The following is a 26,528-nucleotide window of genomic DNA, read 5'->3' as shown; positions in this document are numbered from 1 at the left end:
GCAACTGAAAGCCTCTCTGCCGCTGCCTCTGCTGTGGAACTGTCCTTGCCACTCCCAGACTAATGAAGAAGCGAAGACCCTAAGTGCTTTATCCACATCTCCAACAAGCTGCAGTTGACACAAGGAGAGGAGGCCAGTTCGTCTCCCACATGCCTCACACACCTCTCACGGTTCATAACCAGAGAGTAAACCCCTGGCTTGGGCCAAAGCACAAACCTTCCCTCTTGGGATGACTGGATGGAGTGATTGCTTACACCTGCATCTCTCTCTGTGGCAGATCTCCCAAGAGTCAAGCAAAATAATCCTTGGCCACAACCACTAAGATCTCTTCATCTAGTGCCTCTGAGCTGGGGAAGGAACATAAACACTGAGATCGCCTAGGAACTGCAGTAGGCAGCTAAGGAGGGCCAAGTCATGAACTACAGCCAGCACTCAAGGGGGAGAGGAAGCCACCCTTTCAGAGCAGGAGGGGGAACACAGCTGCAACTGTGAGGAAACATAGGGGAGCCACACAACCAAGCAAGAGTCTACCAACTGACCAATAAGGCTAAGTATCACATCCCAAAGCTTCAACCCCAACAATACTTTACTAACATTTCCCTCTGTGAAACCACAGACAAAAAGTCAGCTTCAAATAGAGACACTACACAAAGCTTTGGCCCGGTGAAAACATCCAAAAAAGAACTCTATTGACAGTATTTAATTTACACTACAATTAAAGGAATAACCACACACAGAGATGAGAAAGAACCAGCGTAAGAACTCTGATAACTAAAATGGCCAGAGTGTCATACATTCTCCAAATGATCACACCAGTCCTCCAACAAGAGTTCTTAACCAGACAAAACTGCCTGGAATGACAGAAATAGAATTCAGAATATGGATAGGAACAAAGATCACTGAGATTTAGGAGGTTGGCAAAACCCAATCCCAGGAAAATATGAATCACAATAAAGTGATACAGGAGCTGAAGGACAAAACAGTCAGTGTAAAGAAGAACCTAACGTGTCTGGCAGAGCTGAATAACACAACAGAAGAATTTCACAATGCAGTCACAAGTGTTAGCAGTAGAATAAACCAAGTTGATAAAAGAATCTTGGAAGTTGAAGACTGGGTCTCTGAAATGAGACAGTCAGACAAAAATAAAGAAAAAAAAATAAAAACGAATGACCAAAATCTCCAGGAAATATGGGATTATGTAAAGAGGCAAAATCTACAAATCACTGGCACCCCTGAAAGGGAAGGGGAGAAGCAAACAACTTGGAAAATATATTTTAGAAGATTGTCCATGAAAACTTCCCAACCTTGCTAGAGAGGCCAACAGTCAAATTCAGCAAATACAGAGAACTCCTACAAGATTCTACACAAGAAGATCATCCCGAGGACACAATAACCATCTGATTTTCCAAGATTGAAATAAAGGAAAGAATGTTCAACGCACCTAGAGAGAAAGGGCGGGTCACCTACAAAGGGATTCCCATGAGGCTAACAGCAGACCTCTCAACTGAAATCCTACAAGCCTTAAGAGATTGGGGGCCTATATTTATTTAATAATAATAAATCTTCTTAAAGAAAAATATCTTCAACCAATAATTCATATCCAGCCAAACATAGCTTCTTAAGTGAAGGAGAAATAAGATCCTCTTAGATAAGCAAATTTTGAGGGACTTTATTACCACTAGAAGTGTCTTACAAGGGGTCTTGAAAGGAGCACTAAAATAGAAAGGAAAGATTACTATCAGCTAATACAAAAACACACTTAAACACATAAACCAGTGTCACTGTAAAGCAATCACACAAACAAGCCAACACAGTTACCAGCTAACAGCATAATGACAATATCAAATCCACACATATCAATATGAACCTTGAATGTAAATGGGCTACATGCCCCACTTAAAAGGTACATAGTGGCAAGCTGGATAAAAAAAGCAAGAACCCATAGTATTCTGTCTTCAAGGGATCCACCTCACATGTCATGACACTTATAGACTCAAAATAAAGGGATGTAGAAAAATCTATCAAGCAAATTGAAAACAGAAAACAAAAACAGGAGTTGCAACTCTAATTTCAGAAAAACAGATTTCCAACCAATAAAGATAAAAAAGACAAGGACGAGCATTACATAATGGTAAAGTGTTCAATTCAACAAGAAGAGCTAACTATCATAAATATACCCAACACAGGAACATCCAGATTCAGAAAGTAAGCTCTTAGAGACATACAAAGAGACATAGACTCCCACAAAATAAGAATGAGAGACTTCAACACTCCACTGACAGTATTAGATAGATCATTGAATAAGAAAATGAACAAAGATATTGAGGACATAAACTCAGCATTGGACCAAATGGATCTGATAGACCTTCAAAGAAGTCTTCACCCTAAAACAACAGAATATTCATTCTTCTCACTGCCACATGGCAGATACTCTAAAATCAACTAAATAATTGGACATAAAACAATCCTGAACAAATGGAAAAGAACCAAAATCATTCCAAACACATTTTCAGATCACAGCTCAATAAAAATAGAAATCAACACAATGAAAATATGTAAAAAAATATACAATTATATGAAAATTAGACAAAATGTTCCTGAATGATTTGGGGTAAATAATGAAATTAAGGCAGAAATCAGTAAGTTCTTTAAAAATAATGAGAACAAAGATGCAATGTACCAGAATCTCTGGGACACATGGAAGGCAGCGTTAACAGGGAAATTCATAGCACTAAATGCCCACATAAAAAAGTTAGGAAGATTTCAAATTAACAAGCTAATTTCACAGCTGAATGAATTAGAGAAGCAAGAACAGATCAACCCCAAACCTCACAGAAAATGAGAAATTACAAAAATCAGAGCTGAACTGAAGGAAACTGAGACCCATAAAAACCATTCAAAAGATCAGTAAATCCAGGAATTTTTTTTTTTAATAAAATAAAATAGGTCACTAGTTAGACTACTTAAGAAAGAAAAGGAGAAGATCCAAATAAACACAATTAGAAATGATGAAGGGAATGATACTACTGACCCCACAGAAATCAAAACAACCGTCAAAAGCTACTACAAACACTTTTACACACACAAACTAGAAAACCTAGAAGAGACGGATAAATTCCTGGACACATACATCCTCCCAAGACTGAGCCTGGAAGAAACTGATTCCAGAACAGACCAATAACGAGCTCCAAAATTGAATCAGTAATGAATAGCCTACTAACCAAAAAAGCCCAGTACCTGATGGAATCACAGTCACATTCTACCAGATGTACAAAGAAGAGCTCATACAATTGCTACAGAAATTATTTCAAACAATTGAAGAGGAGGGACTCCTCCCCAACTTATTCTAAGAGACCATCATCACCCTGAAACCAAAACCTGGCAGACACACAACAAAAAAAGAAAACTTCAGGTGAATATCCTTGATGAATATTGATGCAAAAAACCTCCATAAAAAATATTTGCAAACCAAATCTTGCAATGCATCAAAAAGCTAATCCACCATAATCAAGTAGGCTTCATCCCTGGGATGCAGTTGGTTCAACATATCAACATCAATAAATGTGATTCGTCACATAAACAGAACTAAACAGAACTAAAGACAAAAACCAAATGATTATCTCTGTAGACGCGGAAAAGGCTTTTGATAAAATTCAACAACTCTGCATGTTAAGAACTCTCAATGAAATAGGTTTTGAAGGAACATACCTCGAAATAATAAGAACCTTCTATGACAAACCCACAGTAAACATTATACTGAACGTGCAAAAGCTGGAAGCATTCTCCTCAAGGAGAATGCTTGGAACAAGCATTCTGAAACAAGCAAACTGCAACAAGACAAGGATGCCCTCTTTCATCACATCTATTCAACATAGTATGGGAAGTCCTAGCCAGAGCAATTAGGCAAAGGAAAGAACAAAGGGCATCTGAATAGGAAGAGAGGAAGTAAAACTATCTCTGTTTGTGGCCGACGTGATTCTATATCTAGAAAACCCCATAGTTTTGGCGCCAAAGCCTCTTCAACTGACACGTAACTTCAGCAAAGTTGCAGAATGCAAAATCTAGGTACAAAAATTACTAGCATTCCTATACACCAACAACAGCCAAACTGAGAGCCAAATCAGAAAGACAATCCCACTCATAATTGTCACAAGAAATTAAAATATCTAGGAATACAGCTAACCAGGGAGGTGAAAGATCTCTGCAATGATAATTAGAAAACACTGCTCAAATAAACCAAAGAAGACACAAATGGTTGGAAAAACATTCCTTGCTCATGGATAGGAAGAATCAACATAATTAAAATGGCTAGACTGCCCAAAGCAAGGTACAAATTTAACGCTATTCCTATCAAACTACCAAAAACATTCTTCACGGAACTAGAAAAAATTAAATTTATATGGAACTAAAAAAGAGCTGGAATAGCCAAGGAAATTCTAAGCAAAAAGAACAAAGCTGGAGGAATCACATTACCTGACTTCAAACTATACTACAAGGCTACAGTGACCAAAACAGTGTGGCACTGGTACAAAAACGGGCACATACACCAATGGAACAAAATGGAGAGTGCAGAAATAATGGTGAATATCTATGACCCTCTGATCTTTGACATAGCTGACAAAAACAAGAATTGGGGAAAAGACTCCCTATTTAATAAATGGCGCTGGGATAACTGGCTAGCCATATGGAGCAGATTGAATCTGGACACCTTCCTTAAAGCATATACAAAAATTAACTCAATATGGATTAATGACTTAAACGTATAACCAAAAACTATACAAACCCTGGAAGACAACCTAGGCAATACCATCCTGGACCTAGGAATGGGCAAAGATTTCATGAGAAGGACACCAAAAGCAAGAACAACAAAAACAAACATTGACAAATGAGATCTAGTTAAACTTCAAAGCTCTGTACAGCAAAATAACCTATTAACAGAGTAAACAGACAACCTACAGAATAGGAGAAAATATTTGCAAACTATGCATCTGACAAAATTCTAATATCCAGCATCTATAAGAGACTTAAAGAAATTTACAAGATAAAAACAATTTCTCTAAAAAGTGGCAAAGGACATGAACAGACACTTTTCAAAAGAAGACATACATGCATCCAACAGGCATATGAAAAAAACCCCTATATCACTGATGATTATAGAAATGCAAATCAAAATTACAAGGTGCTACCATCTCACCTCCATCAAAATGGGTATCATGAAAAAGAAAAAAAATTAACATATGCTGGCAAGGTTACAAAGAAAAGGGAACACTTATACACTGTTGGTGGGAGTGTGAATTAGTTCAATCTTTATAGAAAGCAGTATGGGGATTCCTCAAAGAGCTAAAAGCAAAACCACCATTTGACCCAGCAATGCTATTACTGGGTATACACCTAGAAGAATATAAAGCATTCTATCAGAAAGGCACATGCATGTAAATGTTCATTGCAGCACTGTCCACAATACTAAAGACATGGAATCAACCTAAATGTTCATCAATGATGGACTGGATAAAGAAAATGTGGTGCATATACCCTATGGGATATTATGCAGCCATAAAAAAGAACAAGATCATGCCTTTTTGGAGAACATGGATGAAACTGGAGGCTATCATCCTTAACAAACTAAGGCAGGAACAGAAAACCAAATACTGCATGTTTTCACTTATAAGTGAGAACTAAATGATAGGAACTTATGAATACAAAGAAGGGAACAACAGACACTGGGGTCTACTTTAGGGGAGAGGATGGTGGAGGATATTAGCAAAAAAACAAAACAAAACAAAACAAAAAAAACTATTGAGTACTGTGATTAATACCTGGGTGATGTAATAATATGTACAACAAAGCCCCGTGACATATGTTTATCTATGCAACAGACCTTCTCATGTACCCCTAAACCTGAAATAAAAAATTTAAAAAACGAAGAAAATGTGGTATACACATACACCACGGGAGACTATTTAGCTGTAACAAAGAATGACTTGTCTTTTGCAGCAACATGGGTAGAACTGGAGGCCATTAAGTGCAACAACTCAGAAATGAAAATTCAAACACTGAATATTCTCACTTATAAGTGGGAGCTAAATAACATGGATACATGATCACAGAGTGTAAAGTAATAGTCATTGGAGATTCAGAAGGGTGGGAGGGCAGGTAGGGGGTGAGGGTTGAGAAATTACTTAATGGGTACAATACAAACTGTTCGGATGATTGTTACACTAAAAATTCAGAGTTTACCAATATATAATATATCCATAAAACTGCACTGGTACCCCTTAAATGTATACTTTTATTTAAAAAATGGAGTTAAATATAAGACTTGACATGACAACACTGATAGAAGAAAACACAGGGATAAAATTTCTTGACATTGGTCTTGGCAATGATTTCTTGGATATGACACCAAAAGCGTGGGTAACACAAGCAAATATGAAGTGGTACTATATCAAACTAAAAAGCTTCTACACAGCAAAGAAAGCAACCAACAGAGTGAAAGGGCAACCTACGGAATGGGAGAATATATTTTCAAATCATATATATAACAAAGGATTAGTATGCAAAATATATAAGGATATCCTGCAACTCAATAACAAAAAATAAACACTAAAAGTCCAGACCTTATCTCTATGCAATATATGGATGTATGAAACTGACACTTGTATATCCTAAATATCTTTAAATAAATAAATAAATAAATAAATAAATAGGCAACGGAGCTGAAAATACATTTTTTTATTGAAAGAAGACATACAAATCACCAACAGGTTTTTGAAAAAACATGTCAATATCACTAATCATCAGGGAAATGCAAATCAAAATCATAATGAGGTGTCACCTCACACTTGTTAATAGGACTATCATTTTTTTAAAATATAGAAATGTTAGTGAAAATGTGGATTAAGAGGACATTTGCACAATATTGGTGAGAATGTAAACAGTTTAGCCAGTATGGAAAACAGTATTTTGGTTTCTTAAATAATTAAAAATAGAACTACCATACCATCAAACGATCCCACTTCTGAATATATATAAGAGGTAAAATCAGAATCTCAAAGAAATACCTGCACTCTTATGTTCATTGCTGCTTTATTACAATAGCCAATATATGAAAAATCCTAAATGACCAACAATGGATGAATGGATTCAAAAAACCTGGTATTTATATATTATATACAATGGAATATTATTCAGCTTTTAAAAAGAATGAAATCTTGCAATTTGTGACAACATGAATAACCTGGAGAATGATACGCTAAATGAAATAAGCCAGAAAGACGGACATACACTATGACACCACTTATATGATTAATCTAAAATAGTCAATCTCATGGAAGCAGAGATTAGAATGGTGGTTGCCATGCACTGGGGAGAGGAGGAAACAGGGTGCTATTAGTTGAGATGAGCAAAGTTTCGAATGTACAAGATGAATAAGTCCTAGAGATCTACTGTACAGCATAGTGTCTGTAGTTAACAATACTGTATTGTATACTTGAAACTTTGCTAAGAGGGTAGGTCTTATTTTATGTGTTTTTATCACACAAACAACAACAATAATAAAGTAGACAGGCAGAAACTTATGTGGGTTTATGGTATAGACTATGGTGATGGTCTCATGGATATATATATGTCCAATCTCATCAAGTTTATGCATTATATATTTACAGCTTTTTGTATCTGAATCATACCTCAGTAAAGTATTTTTAAAAAAGAAAATACCAAATCAAATAACTTAATAAATATGTTTAAATTATAAAATATATAGAGTATCATAAGGGCTATACATTATGACTTGGTCAATAATTACAGTGACTAGACATTGAGGCAATAATAAAATTAAGTGAACAAGAATAGAAGGCATTGAGTTTACAGAAGTAAATGCTCAGTTATCAGTAAGTGCAAAATGTGAATGTTTTCTCAGTAAAATTGAATCTCTGCCTTTCCAAACCAATTTCAATAATTTAAATATATGTAATTTGAACATAATATAAATGTGTTATTTTCAGATTCAGTGACTGAAAAGGACAACTTTTATACTTCTAGGTATCTTCTAGGTATATGTGTGGGTTTTTACCTATATTGTAACACTTTCACTTTTAAAGGCATCTTTTCATTTTCATTTAACTTACTATTTTCTAGTTGTCTGGTGCAAGTTGGAATTTCGATTCCCAAGTAAAATGTGACTAAGTAACTCCCGAATCAGCTTTGTGTATTGCCCTTTTTACGAATTATTCCAGACCTGCATTTTGAGAACTTGTGGCCAGGCGATAAAGTGCTATTTTAAATCTATCAGTGTTACACTGAGAAGCTTCCTGAGGATAAGAATTTAATTGAACAGTTGAATAAAAGGCCAAATTGCTATGAAAAATTCATATGAACCAAAACATCTTTTCCACTGCTTTCCTATCCTTAACTGTGGTATTATCTGAAGACACAGATATTCAGGTGCTGCACTGAAGACTAAACAAATAGGATTTAAGAGTTTCATAAGCTTAAAGTCACTGCAAATATGGTATAAATTATGGTGATGGTCTCGTGGGTACATGCTTAGCTCCAAGCTCATCAAGTTGTATACATATATATGTACAGATTTTTGTATCTCAATCGTACCTCTACTAAGTAATTTTCAAAAAATAAAATAAAAAGTCATATAATAATTTTTTTTCTGGACCATGAGGCAATACAAAATATATGTTATTATAGGCTATACCTCTAAATTTTGAATCAAGTATAAGGAGCTATATATAAGACAAAACAAAAATTCATGACCGTATGTAGTAAGGGGATCTCATCCTTTAGAGACTTTATTTTTTTTTTTTAATCATGTGTGAACTACTTTAGGACTTTAACAAATACATCTAGGTTCCATCAGGGAACTTGGACTTCTCCCTATCTTCACCTAAATAACTGACCTATAATAGTTCAATCTGCGACCCAGTTTCCTCATCTGCAAACTGAAGAATTAAACTAGCTCCTAATTTTTTGTATGAATTAAAAATATGTGGGGAGTCTTACTAATTAATTATCTTAATATCATCATATGAGACAAACATTTTACCATGAATTTTCTTTACCTGTGAGAGGGTTTAGATATTTGTATACCTTTAGTTTTCAGAGTTAGGAAGCATATATTGTTCACCAAAATCCATTATTTACCCTACAAATAATAAATTACCTGTTAATTCAGTAATTACCATAGCCAGATTCAGTTCTGAGGAGCCAATGTAAATTCTGGAAACTTACTGATACAGTTTTGATTATGAGGCACTCAGTCATGGTAGTCCTAAGCAGGGTCCATTTGTTTAAATCATTGCCATCATATTTTCTGTCTAGACATACCCTTTGGGAGCTGAATGGGTTATTTGGGGGATTGGAATGTTATAAAGCTAAATCAGATGTGGCAAGAAAATCTCTTGGACCGTCAAGATAATGTACAAATGTATATCATCAGTTTAGATACTAAGGAAATTTCCCTTCAGATTTTTTCTTTGCCATGATTTAGAGACAATCTAATGTAATGAAAAGTTTGCTTCAATGCGAGTTTTCTACGCATCATAGGAATACAGAATGGCAAAACAGAACCTTAGTTATTCTACCAAACACACAGATGGTTTAGCCTGTATTTACCTCCCCTCACATGTTTGATAAGGATTCACTTTACCTCTTAGAATAAGAATCTTCTAATGACAGTTATGGTTTTTTGTTGTTATTGTTGTTTGTTGTTGTTTTTTGAACAACCAATGTTTGCCTTCTTTTCCTTGAATCACATTTTTATGGTAGGATGAATTTTACTCAATTCTGAAATAATGCTTCAAAATCTACCAGATTTTTCTTTTTCCTTTTTGGCCCATGGTAGCAGTGTACCAGTAGATGATGATGATGATTTTTTTTTTTTTTTTTTGGCCCATGATAGCAGTGTACCAGTAGATGATTAGGGACATTATCTAAATAGAATTAAGTTGAATTCCCTAGACTTTTTGGAGGACATCGTTGAGTATGTATTGTTCTGGTACTTTTAGTACTTGTTTCCTTATATATGGTTGTGTTTCTGTCTGATATAGACTTCCTAGGAGAAATAATTTCAAACTTACATATTCACTTTTTAATCTATGGTCATTCCCCCACACCCCACCTATTTATACCATTATGCTGAGAGCTTTATTCTAATGTCTGACTTTTATTAATGCAAAAGATTATAACTATACTACAGATGCTGTCTATATAGGTGGCATGCCATGTTTTCATTCATTTGGTTCCTCAGTGTGTAAGTATGAGGCAGACAAAAACGTAGAAAGAATATCTGAAGTCTTTTCCTTCTTCTTCCCACCCCCCACTAAGCTGATCCTCATAGGCGAGGCACCCTATCCTTTATAAAAGTGCTAGCAAGGATATACACTAGAAAAGTGTTCCTTTAGATATGCACTAATGGGGATATACACTAAAAGGTGTTTCTTTTAGAATTTCAGAGTGCTCCCACTGACAATGTGGTTTAGATGGAATTTACTACATAGTGAGTTCTGTCCAAAATAACCATCCAAAACTCTTAGCAGACAAAGGAATACATTAGCAAGAGTCTTGGAATGTTTTAAACAATTTGCATTTTACTATCTTTGTTTTATTTGTGTTTCAAATTGGGGATCAGATATATGTTGAATATATATTTTTTAAATTTATAAACTATTCATTGTAGCATGAAGGAATTATAAGAGTTGAAAGATACATTGTTAAAAATATTAACAAATTCAAGTTAATTTTGGTTTGTGCTATGCATCATAGCTCTGTAAAATAAACTTATCCAGCTTTCAATTACATTAAGAAATCATCCCCATTTTTCAAAGGAACATCCATAGCCCAAACCTCAGTATCACGCAATATTTTCACGTGAAAAATCTGCACTTGTACCCCCAAATCTAAAATAAAAGTTGAAATTGTTAATATAAATAAATAAGTAAATGGAATGGAATAATTCTGATTTTAGGTATAACAGCTGCAGCAATGGCTGAGGCGATGAAACTGCAGAAGATGAGCTTATGGCTATGAACACTCTTCAGGGAAATGGAAGCCAAAATGGGACTGAATCAGAGCCTGATGATCTTAATTCTAACACAGGTGAGTGTCTTCCAGAATTCCAGACAGGTGACTCTTACTGTTTTATTGTGGGGCAGGAGAGAGGCAGGATGAGGATGGAGGAGAGAATAATATGTCTACTTTGGTTATGAAGATACTCAAGAGGGATGCTTAGCCCTATTGCTAACATTTGTACACTGAAATTAGAAAACAGTTACAAGTCTTAATCTCGTTTTGGAAACATTTAGTTATCTTCACTGTTTTGCTGTGGTGGAATTGAATTATAATTCCTATAGTGCTAGCCATTGTGCTCTCTGCCTGACAAAGACTGCTGCACTCCAGCATCACCCCAGGTTTCTTACTCCATCCTATTCTAAATAATTTACCACTGAAAGGCAATGCTGACAGTCCAGGTTGGCTGGGCTGAAGTCTTTTCAGCTGGAGTACCACCTCCTTAGCTAAAGGAAAGTGCTGGGTGATTCCAGGCATTATCAACAGGGACTAATGAAAAGAGGTAGAACAGGGAGCAGGCAAAGAAGAAAAGATGGATGAAAGGAAAAGAAAACAGAGGTGACTTGTAGAGTGGAAAGTCCTCTCCTCTTATGTTACTTGTTTCTTTCTTTTACCTGTGATCATTTTACCTTGGCCTTGATCATAAGACCCCTCAGATCTCTTTTGAAGGTAGGTGGGATTATAACTATCAACACACATGAATGAATGGATGGACGGATGGAAAGATGGATGGATGGATAAGTGGAAGGATGGACACATAAATAAAGGAAAGATTTAAGAAGTATCCAATTTTATTTTAGATTTAGGAGTACATGTGCAGGTTTGTTAAATAGGTAAATATTTGATTTGGGGTTTTGGTGTACATAGTGATTATTTTGTCACTTAGGTACTAAAGATAGTCCCTGACAGTTTTATTTCTTTTCTGAACTTCTCCCTGCTACCCCCTCCTCCCTCAAATAGGCCCCAGTGCCTGTTGTTCCCTTTTTTTCTGTTCATATGTTCTCATCATTTAGCTCCCACTTGTGAGTGAGAACATGCAGTATTTGATTTTATGTTCCTACATCAGTTTGCTATTGATAATGGCCTCACTCCATCCATGTTCCTGCAAAGGAAATGGTCTCATTGTTTTTTATTGCTGCATAGTATTCCATAGTGCACATTTACCACATTTTCTTTATCCACTCATTGATGGACATTCAGGTTGATTCCATGTCTTTGCTATTGTGAAAAGCGCTGCAATGAACATATGTGTGCATGTATCTTAATGGTAGAACAATTTATATTCCTTTGGGTGTATAACCAGTAGTGGGATGGTTGGATCAAATAGTACTTCTGTTTTTAGTTCTTTGAGGAATCACCACATTGCTTTCCCTAATGGTTGAACTAATTTACCCTTCCATCAGCAGTGTATAAACATTCCCCTTTCTCTACAACCTTGTCAGCATCTCTTATTTTTTGACTTTATAGTAATAGCCATTCTGACTGGTATGAGATGTTGTCTCCTTGTGGTTTTGATTTGCATTTCTCTAATAATCAATGGTGTTGAGCTTTTTTCATATGCTTCTTGGTCACATGTATGTCTTCTTTAGAAAAGTGTCTGTTCATGTACTTTGCCCACATTTGAACAGGGTTGTTTTTTTTTTTTTTTTTTTTTTTTTTGAGACAGAGTCTCGCTCCGTTGCCCAGGCTGGAGTGCAGTGGCCGGATCTCAGCTCATTGCAACCTCCGCCTCCCAGGTTTACGCCATTCTCCTGCCTCAGCCTCCCGAGTAGCTGGGACTACAGGCGCCCACCACCTCGCCCGGCTAGTTTTTTTTTGTATTTTTTAGTAGAGACGGGGTTTCACCGTGTTAGCCAGGATGGTCTCGATCTCCTGACCTCGTGATCCGCCCGTCTCGGCCTCCCAAAGTGCTGGGATTACAGGCTTGAGCCACCGCGCCCGGCCCAGGGTTGTTTTTTGCTTAAACATTTGTTTAAGTTCCATGAAGATTCTTGATATTAGACCTTTGTCAGATGTATAGACTGAAAATATTTTCTCCCATTCTCTAGGTTGCCTTCTTGTTCTGTTGATAGTTTCTTTTGCTATTCAGAAGCTCTTGACTTTAATTAGGTCCCATTTCTCACATTTTACTTTTGTTGCAATTGCTTTTGGCATCTTCTTCATGAAATCTTTGCTAGTTCTTATGTCCAAAATGGTATTTCCTAGGTTATCTCCCAAGGTTTTTACAGTTTGAGGTTTTATATTTAGGAATTTAATCCACTTTGAGTTGATTTTTTGTATATGCTGTAAAGAAGGAGTCCAATTTCAGTCTTCTGCATACAGCTAGCCTGTTACACCAGCACCATTTATTGAACAGGGTGTTCTTTTCCATTGCTTGTTTTGTCAACTTTATTAAAGATCAGATGGTTTCAGGTCTGTGACTTTATTTCTGGGTTAGCTATTCTGTAACATTGGTCTATGTGTTTGTTTTGTACCTGTAGTATGCAGTTTTGTTTACTGTAGCCGTGTAATATAATTTGAAGGCAAGTAATGTGATGCCTTCAGCTTTGTTCTTTTTGCTTAGGATTGCTTTGGGTATTTGGGATCTTTTTTGGTTCCATATGAATTTTAGAATATGTGAAGAATATTATTGATAGTTTGATAGTAATAGCATTAAATCAGGAAATTGCTTTGGGCAGTATGGCCATTTTAGCAATATTATTTTTTCCTATCCAAGAACATGAAATGTTTTTTCCATTTGGTAATGAATTGACTCAGCATTTGTTTGTCTGGAAGGATCTTATGTCTCCTTCACTTATGAAGCTTAGTTTGGCCGAATATGAATTTTTTTTTTTTTTTTTTGAGACAGAATCTCACTCTATCACTCAGGTTGGAGTGCAGTAGCACGATCTCAGCTCAATACAACCTCTGCTTCCTGGGTTCAAGCAATTCTCCCTGTCTCAGCCTCACAAGTAGCTAAGATTACAGGGGCCTGCCACCACGCATGGCTAATTTTTTGTATTTTTTAGTAGAGAAGGGGTTTCACCTTATTGGCCAGACTAGTCTCAAACTCCTGATCTCAGGTGATCCACCTGCCTCGGCGTCCCAAAGTGCTGGGATTATAGGTGTGAGATACCACGCCCAGTCACGTATATGAAATTCTTGGTTGGAATTTCCTTTCTGTATCACTGTTGACTATAGGCCCCCAACTCTTCTGGCTTGTGGGGTTTCTGCTGAGAGATTTGCTGTTATTCTGATGGGCTTCCTTATGTAGGTGACCTGTCCTTTTTCTCTAGCTGCCTTTACCATTTTTTCTTACATGTCAGCCTTGTAGAATCTGATGATTATGTGTCTTGGGGAAAATCTTCATGTGAAGTGCTTGTGGGAGTTTACAAAATTCCACATTTCTCAGATACTTTGTTCCTTTTCATTCTTTTTTCTTTTTAAAAAATGATCAAAAGACTGAAATTTTGTTAGATAAAAATGCTATTAGTAGAGGAACATATGGAGATTCTAGCAATTGTTGCCCGATTGGCTACCAGTGGCAGAGTTGGGTGGTGGTGGCCAAGTTTGGGTCAAAGCAGGACTGCTGGGCCAGAAGCTGGAGCTGAGCCCTGGCTGAAAAGCAGTGGTGGAACAATGTTAATGCTCCCTGGCATTGCAACTGTGGCCTCTATTGGTGCTGTGACACCTGTGCTGGTTTGTCCCAGGGTCCAAGACTTGTGGAGGTCCTCTTGGACTTGGGAGTTGCTCCCACAAAACCTTCAGGTGACTCTTTGCCTCAGTCTAAAAGTGTGGTGGAAGGGTGTGGGGGAGCAGAGTGATCACCCATTCCCAGTCTTGCACAGGTCCCTGTGGGGAGCAGGAATCTCCCTGGGGCCTCTCACTCACTCAGCCTTTCCATGTTTGAGAGGTTCTCCTAGCCATTTTAACAATATTGATTCTTCCTATTGAAGAACATGAAATGTTTTTCCATTTGGTAATGAATTCCCTCAGCATTTGCTTGTCTGAAAAGGATTTTATTCCTCCTTCGCTTACGAAGCTTAGTTTGGCTGGATATGAAATCCTATTTTTTTTTTTTTTTTTTTTTTTTTTTTGAGACAGAGTCTCATTCTATCACCCAGGCTGGAGTGCAGTGGCATAATTTTGGCTCACTACAACCTCTGCCTCCTGGGTTCAAGCAATTCTCCCTGCCTCAGCCTCCCAAGTAGCTGAGATTACAGGTGCCCACCACCACACCCGGCTAATTTTTGTACTTTTAGTAGAGAAGGGTTTTCACCATGTTAGCCAGGCTAGTCTCGAACTCCTGACCTCAGGTGATCCATGTGCCTCGGCCTCCCAAAGTGCTGGGGTTACAGGTGTGAGCCACCACACCCGGCCGATATTTTTTAAGATGCTGATATCTAACAGGTTAGTGGCCAGCTTTGTTCCTTTCTGTTCTCTGTTTCTGCCTGCTGCCTTGATGGATCCCTACATGATTTCTCTGTTGATTGGCCTGCACAGCAGTGTTCTCTAGCCCTTTGCTTTCTTCTCCATAAGAGCAGTGCACATGAACTGCTTCTAGTTCAACATCTTTGCCCTGTCCCCCAAACATTTTTAGAAAAAAAAAAAAAGCAATTAAAGATGGTTTTAGGATCCAAAGATTTCCAAACTAATTCTGCAATTTAATTCAATATAATGTGATAGGTAAATTGGCAGCAGCTTTACATCTCTTTTTCTAGACTCCTGGAAATTCAAGCATGGTGGGGCTTTATTTTTCAGGGAAGTGGTAAGAGCAATTAAAGAGGAAAATTATTGAATGAAACCAGTATGAGAAACTCCTCTGACTTTAAGACAGTGTAGATTGACTCATGTAAAATTACAATTTTCATGGTGAAATACAAGATGAGAACTGCACTTCAACCAGTGCTAACAGTGACTTTTTTCTACACAGCCTGGATGCGATTTACTGGGGAATCAATGGGAAATGTGTATTTTATTGGGTTCTTGGAAACTGAAAACAACCCATAGATAAGAATAAACAACACTAAACAATAATAATAGCAACAGTAAGAATAGTTACTAGTTATTATGTACTAAGTATCTCACATAATAACTCATTTAATTTTTACCTAAATCTTGAGAAAAAGGTACTTTCAATACTCCCATCTTATAGATCAGGAAACAGAAGCACAAAGGTTCAGCCTTGCCCATAATCACAAAGCTAGTAAATTGCAGACCTAAGTTTGAGTCTTGGATCTAGTTAAATCCAAAGTGTTTGCTTTTCCCACGTTATGCTTCCTCTTCAATCTTGGTTTGTAATGAGAATTTGACTTTATCAAAACCCTGGAATTAAAAAAATATTAAAATGAATATACAGTGAGAAAACTGATGATCAGTTTCCTAATCCTAATACCAGTTAACTCATACTGGCTTTCAAAACTTAAAGTAACTCAGAAGTAACCAATATTCTAAAGGAAGCCTCTTATAATCCAATGTTGTTATAAAGCAGTGTTTTCTACCAATAAAAATTAGTGAGAGTTCACACAGTAATTTCTTTCATGTTTGTCTCAGGAATACCATTTTCTGGAAAAAGATTTTCTACAATGTTTTTAATGTGTCTCCTTTGTAATGAGCTATCATATATGAGAGCTATACTGGTGCCTAATTTTAAACTTGCTAAATAGTTAATAATTTTCCTGTCCAGATATAATCTGGCCTAATTCTGAATATCTATCATTGTGATAAAATAAAGTATAGATTTCCATCTGTGTACGATGTTATACTGGTGCAATAGAACTTGAGTGACAGAAGTGATTGTCCTTGGCCATGCAGAGATTACAATCTAATTATCCTTATCTTGATGTAATGAAGCTGACTTGAAGTATAATAATAATTATTATTGTATAGGTTTAAATGAAGTTTCTGAAGCATTTCAAAGTCTGAATAAATGAAATCCCTGCTCTACTGGAAAGTGAAACTACTACAGTTTCCTAAATGATCATTTGTAAATGAAAATTTATTTCAAGCATTTTAGAACCGAAAATTTTTGGTAATCTGGGCGTAGTGTGTCTTGTTGCCCTTTGGGTCACCTATCTCACCATTTAAACTGAGATCAAAGACTAGGCTTGATTTCTCTTTGTTTCCAACTTTTATCTACTTTGGTGCCTTCCAAGAAGTGACATAAATAGCTAATTCCAACAAGGGAGATCAGGAGATCATAAATGTCATAGCATTTATGGTCTGATTACTAGTTATGGAAATGTTCTTTCTGAATGCTTATGTTTCAAGTAGGACTGGGAAATTGGCTATTTAATCCAAAGGAAAGCTAGATCTTGGAGAAACATTCAAACTTTGTTCACAGGATAAGTACTAGATCTAATCAGGCCAAAGAAAAGCAGTCAATTTGGTAAATATTAAATTGAGTGGGTTGTGAGGTATCCAGAGGGATAAACATTGAATGTTTCCATCATTTATGTGGTGACATAGAAGTGAGTGTTAGATTATGATAAAATGCAGTTATTTTCAATTTTGTTGTAAATAATTCCAGTTGTATATTTGAAGTGACTAGCAAATAATAGACATTCCATGAAGGGCAAGTACATAAACGAAATAAGGAGTGTGGCTAGTGACTATTTCTAAACCACTCCATGAGGGATTAGAGTAATTCTTGAATAGGATTCTCAACAAAATTCAATTTTCATATTTATTAGGCTCTACAATGTACAATATTCCAACAGTTATAAAGGCAATATGTTGGTAGTCTGAGGAGAGAAGACAAAACAAATCACTGTATTTCAAATGCTTATGATCTAGGTAGGAGAGGAGATAAAAATGAATCAATATATAGGCCGGGCGCGGTGGCTCAAGCCTGTAATCCCAGCACTTTGGGAGGCCGAGACGGGCGGATCACGAGGTCAGGAGATCAAGACCATCCTGGCTAATATGGTGAAACCCCGTCTCTACTAAAAAAATACAAAATAGCCGGGCGAAGCGGCGGGCGCCTGTAGTCCCAGCTACTCGGGAGGCTGAGGCAGGAGAATGGCATAAACCCGGGAGGCGGAGCTTGCAGTGAGCTGAGATCCGGCCACTGCACTCCAGCCTGGGCGACAGAGCGAGACTCTGTCTCAAAAAAAAAAAAAAAAAAAAAAAAAAAAAAAAAAAAAAAAAAAAAAAAATGAATCAATATATAAATGACTATACTCTGACATGGAATGTGATAAAAGCAACAATAAGAACTGTGACAATATAGAGAAAAAAAATTACTTCTAAGATAATCAGAAAGAGATTCAATTGTAGGATGTAGAATTTGAACTGTTCTTTGAAGAAGGTGAAATTGAACATCAGAAAAAAAATTGCATAGCTTTGAATGAAGTATTAAACAGATTGTCTCATTGTGTTGAGTGCCTCCAGACCAATGAGTATATCATCAAGACTTTGTCCAGTACAGAAAAGACCAAGAAATAAAGCTCCCCTCACTTATCTGTACATAATGGCCTCGGTATTGCATAGATCAATCATTAAAATAAAATAAGCCTTCAAAAAATAAACACACTGTACTATTCCCCTAGACAATCATTTTCAAATAGTGGTTCTCAGAGACGCCAGGACATTTCTAGGAGTTGGGTAAGAGTTGAGGACATGGCTTGAGGAAATTTTATGTTTGATTACTATAAAGTTTTGATCAATTACATTTTAGGTTAACTATAAAGCACCTGTTGTTTACAATCTTATTGACCAAGATCTCTAAAATTAAAATTTAGAGTCCTAAGTGACTTCAGATAATTAAATCCCAACCCCTCATACTACAGATGATGTATGAAGCATGAGAAATTGGCCAGTAATCACACAGCTAGGTAGTGAGAGATCTCACACTGATTCATAGTTCCTTGATCTTTCCATCATAACATTATGTTTCTAATGTTTGAATCAATTTTCTAGTATAGTTTAAGCTACATAATCTAATCTCTTTCTTTTATAATGAATCTCAATCAGTAAGCCTAGAGATTGAGATGTAGCTGATAAAGGAGATTTTCCTTAATTTGGCTTGAATAATATTTTGTTTACAAAATAGTTACCAGACTTCAGATGAGACCTGACCTGACCTCAAGATCTACTCTGGGAATTACTATTTTGACTACATCTCTGATAGATTTTCTTTCTTGATAGTATCTTTTTTTCTCTTCAATTAAGTAAGGTATAGAAAACAAATGTTTCACTTGAAGTTCTGAAACTGTCCAATTAATCAAGCCATAAAATACATATATATGTATTTTATCATGTATTTTAATATGTAGTAATACATACATATATATATATATTATATATATATATATTAGAAGTAGTATTCAACCATAAAAATATCACAAGATCCTGACATTTGCAACAACATTGATAGAACTGGAGGTTAATATGTTAAGTGAAGTAAGCCAGGCATGGAAAGACAATCTCTGCATATTCTCACTTATTTGTGGGAGCTAAAAATTAAAATGAGTGAATACATGGAGATAGAGAGTAGAAGGTGACTCAGAGGGTAGTGGGGGGTGAGGTGAGGAGGTGATGTGGGGAGGGTTAATGGGTACAAAAATAGAAAGAATGAATAAAACCTAGTATTTGCTAGCACAACAGGGTTACTATAGTCAAAAATAATTTAATTGCACGTTTAAATATAACTAAAAGAGTGTAATTGGATTGTATTTTTTGTGGATAACACAAAGGATAAATACTTGAGGTGATAGATACCCTGTTTACCCTAATGTGATTATTATGTTTTGTATACCTGTATCAAAATATTTCCTGTAATCCATAAATATACTTACCATGTACCCACAAAAATTAAAAATTGAAATTAAAAAATCTAGTTAGAGCCACAAATATTATAAATTATTAATATGATTTAGAATTTTATACTGTTTTAAGTATAAACTCAACGAGTTATATCCTTGCTCTGAAATCAAGCTAAGTGCATATTACCTTTCCTGTTTTCTCCCTTATGAGTGGCATTTGTTTTTATAAGACACAATTATAAATATAAATGAATGGTCTCTCTTTGTTGAATGTATTTGTGGTCATATGAACATTTTTCTTGAGAGGCCAATTTTTGGTTCTTATAAGCCATTTTCACAATGGTTTGTGTAACCAGAAAACTTTAAAAATGAGTTTGTTTTTCAGTTTAAGAGTGAGCACGCTCTGTTTTAAATCCCTTATTGTGGCAGAATTGCTATTTAATTTCATCATTGTTATTAGTGGCTAAATCCCCTGAAGGCATAATATCACAGGTATAAAAACATGCCAAGTATTCAATTAAATTTTTCTGCTGGTGTTAATATGTTTATCTATCTTGTCATTTTAAAAAAGATCAAATTTGTTTTATCTGCATATTCCTTGTAACTTTTTATTCTAGCCCCCATTACCCCTTGATTCTTGCCATTTAATTGTGGAGGTATTGGCTTTTATTTGTGAAAGCCTTTATCAAAATACAGACTAAAAGATCATGTTTTCACAATTGAACTAAACAGAGAAATGTACAGCAATGTACCAACTTCCTAGAGGGTATGAGATCAACCATTGTGCATTTTGCTCTTCACAAAAAAACCAACCATGAAGGTCAGAGAGCACATATTTCTTGACCTAAGGAAATTTCCAAATTTATTGACACATCCTGAAATAAGCAGCACACTGACCTAAAAATACTGGAAGGCCGTATTTAGTTGAGATGTTTGAATGTGTGTGAAAAAAAGAGTTTTCCTGCTGGGAGTTCTTACATCTTCTATTTTGCTTAAGTTGATATTTTTGGGTGATTCGACAAGAGCAGAGGCAGGAGAGTATGAAAATAGAGTGCATACCATTAGGCTTTAAAAGAAAAAGCAAATATAGGAGTTAGAATATTCTTATGCAAGACCAGAATTTTCTCTTTGAAGGCAGACCTATAGTTTCTTTGATTTGAGGTTTAATAGTTTCCATAATGGCTGCACCATGACTCTGCATCAAGATTTCAGCATGAACAACAACTTGTTCATGTTCCATTTAGCTCCAATGAGAAATTCTGTTTTTTATTGTTAGGAAATTAGTCTGTGTACTATTTCTCATGGAGCTTTATAATTAATCACTAAGGTTATGGCTGTAGAGAGTTTGTGGGAAATAGATGCTTGAATGATTATAATTGTAGCTGTCAAATTAGAAATACAGTTATACAGTTGCAGAATCTATTTTTAAACTATAACAAAGACTTCCAGGGTTGCCCATTTACTTGTAGAAATAAATGGAGTATTTTTAACTGCATTGCTTATTTCAGGAAGAACTATGCTCAGTGATGTTCTCTGGAGAACCCACGATTATAACCATGTAAATCTTTATCCTCCAAGTCCCTGTTTGTTCTGACTTTTGTGTCAGTTTTGCTTCCATGGAGCAGATGTTGAGTACTTTACCTTTTGGAAAATATAGTTTTAGTGGAGAGAATCAAAGTGTATATGGTTGATTAACTTGCAAAGTTGAATTAGAAAATCCCAAGATTGCCTTCTTTCTTTATGTTATCCAAACACCTCATTAGATATGGAGCAAGATATTTCTAGGGAATCAAGCGAGGCATGCTGTTTTTATTAGCTCCTGATACCAAGAACTGTTTTCAGAGGGTTTTTCTGATAGAATTTTCAACTTTTACTACTTTACCCATCTTCTTTTTTTTTTTTTTTTTTATTATACTTTAAGTTCTAGGGTACATGTGCATGACGTTTATATCATGTATAACTCCCCAATGCAATCCCTCCCTCCTCCCCCCTCCCCATGACCCATCTTTCTTCTGTGCTTATGACCCCTTAAAAAGTAAGCCAGAAGAACCTATTGTTTTTTCAATACCCTTCTATAACTCATTCCAGGAGTAAGCAGCTCTCACTTCTGGGGACTTGTTTATTATGTCTCTTCCTAATACCTCATCTAGTGAATTGCATTTCTTGTTTTGTCAGTAATATTAAGGTCAGTTTGTATGAAGCCACCTCAGAGTTTGGCCTAGTGTTATCTCTTCCTCACAATTAATAATTTGAAATGATGTGATCTATCCTTATAAATCCTATTAGCCAACGCATAATCATTCTGATCTTCCTAGTCCTCCACCTTCCTCCTGTCCCCAACTATGCTATTATCAAATCAAAGGGCAGAACTTCACTTTTGAGAAGATGTAATCAGTGTTGAATATATTGTCTTGGTTCCTACATGTTATTCTCATTTAGTGTTTCTGGTTTTTTGTACATTAATGCTAAATATCTAGCTCTGCTACAGTTTTGTGTGGTTCAAAACAAGTGATTTCAAGCAAGTATTCTCTCTTGGTGCTTTGCTTATAATGAATGAGTCTGGGATAGTCATATTGCCTTAGAATTCATTATTATAATTCTTGAGCATCATTAGTCTAGTCCCATCTTCTGTTTGTATTTTTTTTACTTAATGGGTACTCTCCTGAATCTGTTGCTCTCATAGTCCATACTATTTATTCCTTACAGAATCTTTCACTTAGTGGTGTCACTTCAGGTTCTGAACCCTTCCTTAGAAGTTTGAGGTTAGTGTCATGTGATCAGAATGTGCCTCTGTCCATGTTCAGTACACTCACAGAAATGTTTTTCCTGCTTTTGGGATTTGGAAAATACTTTTTTGTATCATTGCCTCAACTTAACATTTATTCATGGGTGATCACTCTTCGTGCCCTTGCTGGGAACTCTCTTCAGGTGTGTGCTCTGACTGGATTTTCACAATATATTGATGAGCCAATTGTTTAGAATGGTCTCCAAAACCTTAGTAAAGTCAAAATAAATTATATCTATTGCTTCCCGTCTATCTCCCATGCTGTCATTCTGTCACAGGCGATTAGATTCGCCTGACAAGACTCAATCGCTAGAAAGCCATGCAGGGTGTTATTCAGCATACTGTTCCCTTCAAGGTATTTGCAAGTTGATTTGCAGTATCTTCCAAGACACACATGTTATCCTTACAGGTTAAGTACAAACAGGTGAAAAATAACAGAATGGGAAAATATAGGCAATGGTTCTTAAACTGGGCCAAAAAGTAATATAATTTTATTTTATTTTCTAAAACCTTTGACAAATTATTGTTATATCTACCTTGAGAGATTGTGTTCATAAATGGAGTTTACAATAAGTAATTATTGGTATATGCTATCATTTAAGAAGTATTCCCTCATGAATTAAATGGAGCATGACAAAATAGTCAATAGTAATTTGCTTAATACAATGCCAGATTTCAAAGGTTAATTTACAGCATATATTGATTTTGAGATACTCTTTAGAGTATATATGTATCTAAAAATTAAAATAATAGTAATTCTGCACTGTCATCATATACATATATACTCTTATTATTTTGTTTCTATTTACTTTTTAAAAGGCAGTTTAATAAGCATATAGTTTCACATAGAGTTAAGCTCATTAAATATCTCCCACATTTAATGGATTCTACTTTACACTGGACATATTAGTGTAAGGGACTCAGATATAATCACTATTTTTTTTCTAAATCCTACTTTTCTATGATACTTGGATATTAACATCACAGTCATGGATATGATCAGTATATACAGTGAACCTAGTTCATGCACTGAACTCAAGTAATAAATACTTGTGCCTTATGGAAAGGTTTGGAAGTTCTGTAGTATCCAAAGTGAAAATTTTATGAGTTTTATTGAGGGAAAATTCACATACCATAAAATTCACTCTTTTGAAGTGTACAGTTCAGTAGTTTTAGTATATTTACAGACTTATACAACTACTATCATATCTATTCTAGTCTTAATAACTTATTATCAAATTCCAGAAATATTTTATCACTCCATGAAGAAATCCTGTACCCATTAGGATGCCCAATTCTCTGCATCCACAAGAACCTGGAAACCACTAATTTACTATTACATTGTACTCTCTGTATGGATTTACCTATTCTGGATATTTCATATAAATGGAATCATACAATATGTGACCTCTTGTGTCTGATTTATTTTACTTGGAATAATGTTTTTAAGATTCTTCCATATTGTAGCATGTATCAGAAATTCATTTATTTTAATGCCTAAATGAGATTCCATTTTATGAAAATACTACATTTTCTTTATCCATTTATCTGTTCATGGCCATTTGGGTTGCTTCTACTTTCTGGCTACTATAAATAATATTACTATAAACATCTGTGTGCAAGATATGTGTAGACATATGGTTTTATTTCTCCAGGATATATACCAAGGGGTAGAATTGCTGGGTACAATGATAACTCTGTTTTTAACTTTGAAGAAATGCCAAACATTTTACATTTCCAAAGTGAATTTTGTACATTACATATTCACAGATTGGTTTCAAAAAATAGATTTTCATACACCATGCAGTTCCTGGATGCTCCGCACTCTATGGTCTTTCTTATGTAAATTTCTTGATATTCCAACATTGTAATTCCCCTTTTTAGAGGCAAGCTGATCCTGCCAAGTAGCAGCATTAGAGTTTCTTTTTTTTTTTACAAAAAACTTTACTTTTTACAAAAAAAGTAAAGTTTATTGCCTTCAACAATAAAAGCAAAGGTTGTGACTTCAAAGAAAGTTTAAGAAGCGAAAATGATTGTTTGGTTGATATATGGAGAGAGGAATTGACCTCTGACTTTTCTGAAGTTTGTAGTATAAACAATATAGAGCAGGAAAATAATATATGCCACATAGGGGTCATCATAGCAGTATTGTCATCAAGACCAATGCTCTCATAGACTCAGCTCTACTAGAATTAGCCTGGTATTCTAACCCTTGGCTTCTGGTCACATATGGGGTAAGACAGTTCAGATTCAGAAGGAGGAAATGTATGCAGAGTAAAGTAGGAAGGTATCACTAGTTGGGATAAAGGTATGTCTATTTTACTTCAAAAGGTGGGAGGTGGCTCACGCCTGTAATCCCAGCACTTTGGGAGGCCGAGGCAGGCAGATCATGAGGTCAGGAGATCGAGATCATCCTGGCTAACATGGTGAAACCCTGACTCTACTAATACTAAAAATACAAAAAATTAGCTGGGCCTCGTGGCACGCTCCTGTAGTCCCAGCTACTCGGGAGGCAGGAGAATAGCTTGAACCTGGAAGGCAGAGGTTGCAGTGAGCCGAGATCACGCCATTGCCCTCCAGCCTGGGTGACAGAGCGAGATTCTGTCTCAAACTAAAGCAAAAACAAACAAACAAACAAACAAAGGTGGGAGATGGGGGTTATGTAAGTTTTCTTCTACTGAAATAACATGAACAGTAGTACAAAGAGAAAAGAAAAAACAGGTTCTGGGGAAGTTGCCACTGGGTGAACTGTCTTAAGGTACACTCTCATAGGTTTTGGTAAGTCCTTAAGGGAGTGATATCTTCCTAGATTTTTTTCTCTTCTCTTCTGGCTTACTATGGAGAATTATGCCTAAATCTTAAACCTTACAACAGTTAAATAAGACCCCTTTCAAAGGGATTAACACCCTAAATATTATATACATACAGATTTATATTATGCACCATACACATATATATATTCTTTATTGGTATAAAAATATGTCATGATAATGATAAATGAATAATGATTACACATAAGATAAACATTTATCAAAAATTGTACTATAAATAATAAAACAGTAAAATATAAAGTGAAATAAAAAAACAATTACAGACAGTGAAAATTAGTAGCTTTTTAATAATAAAAGAAGAATATAGTTGGAGAAACTTTCAAGAAACCACTATTAAGATCGTTGACTCTCGGAGTAAAACTTCAATATGGAAACAATGTAGGCACTCGCTGTAAGAAATATTCATTTCACTCATGTATGAGAGTTTTAGTTTTTTTTTTTTATACTTTAAGTTCTAGGGTACATGTGCATAACGTGCAGGTTTGTTACATATGTATACTTGTGCCATGTTGGTGTGCTGCACCCATCAACTCGTCAGCACCCATCAATTCATTGGGAAGTTGATGGGCACAGATTCTAAAGAGTTATGTTTCCTTTCAGAATTAGATATAATTAATGAAGTAACAAAAGACACTTCCTCAGAGCTACCTTTATCTTTAAGTAAGGTAATTTTATGGACTCTGAGAAATTGTCGTGTTTCTGCCGTTGCCAACTCTCTTAGGACGTGTTTAATGCAAAGCATAAAGTTAATTGTAAAGCTACCCAGGGTATTCTATTTTTGACAGTTATTAGTTGTTTGCATGTTAGTATGAATCCAAGTTTGAGAGCTAATGCTGATGAGAGGTGGTAATTCTCTGGACAGAGATTTTAAACAACAGGAGAGAAAAAATAACTAAAAGTTAGGGTCCCAGACACAAACGCTTCCTGTTTCAAAGTTTACTTCATTCTTTTCTGACCTTTAATATTTCCTAATGAACATATTTCCAAATCTTATTGAAGATGCCTGTCTTCTCTTCCTGGCAAAAAGAGAAAGTTGTTCCTTCACAAGGATTATTCTCCATGTGTAAATTGACACCATGTCCACTTAACCTA

At 35.7% G+C, this 26,528-nt stretch overlaps 1 protein-coding gene across 1 annotated transcript in view; it reads left to right on the top strand.

Annotated features, from left to right (window-relative positions):
• Positions 1 to 26,528, top strand: part of DACH2 (dachshund family transcription factor 2) — an 811,718-nt gene that overhangs the window by 521,593 nt on the left and 263,597 nt on the right. The window contains 2 exon segments of the mRNA XM_033233153.1: positions 10,976 to 11,020; positions 11,023 to 11,106. Coding sequence (XP_033089044.1) covers positions 10,976 to 11,020; positions 11,023 to 11,106 — 129 coding nt within the window.

Source organism: Trachypithecus francoisi, unplaced genomic scaffold (genome assembly GCF_009764315.1).
Source record: "Trachypithecus francoisi isolate TF-2019V2 unplaced genomic scaffold, Tfra_2.0 Contig01451, whole genome shotgun sequence".
Classification (NCBI taxonomy): Eukaryota; Metazoa; Chordata; class Mammalia; order Primates; family Cercopithecidae; genus Trachypithecus; species Trachypithecus francoisi.
Note: the sequence above shows the minus strand (reverse complement) of the source record. Positions and strands in the feature narration are given on the sequence as shown.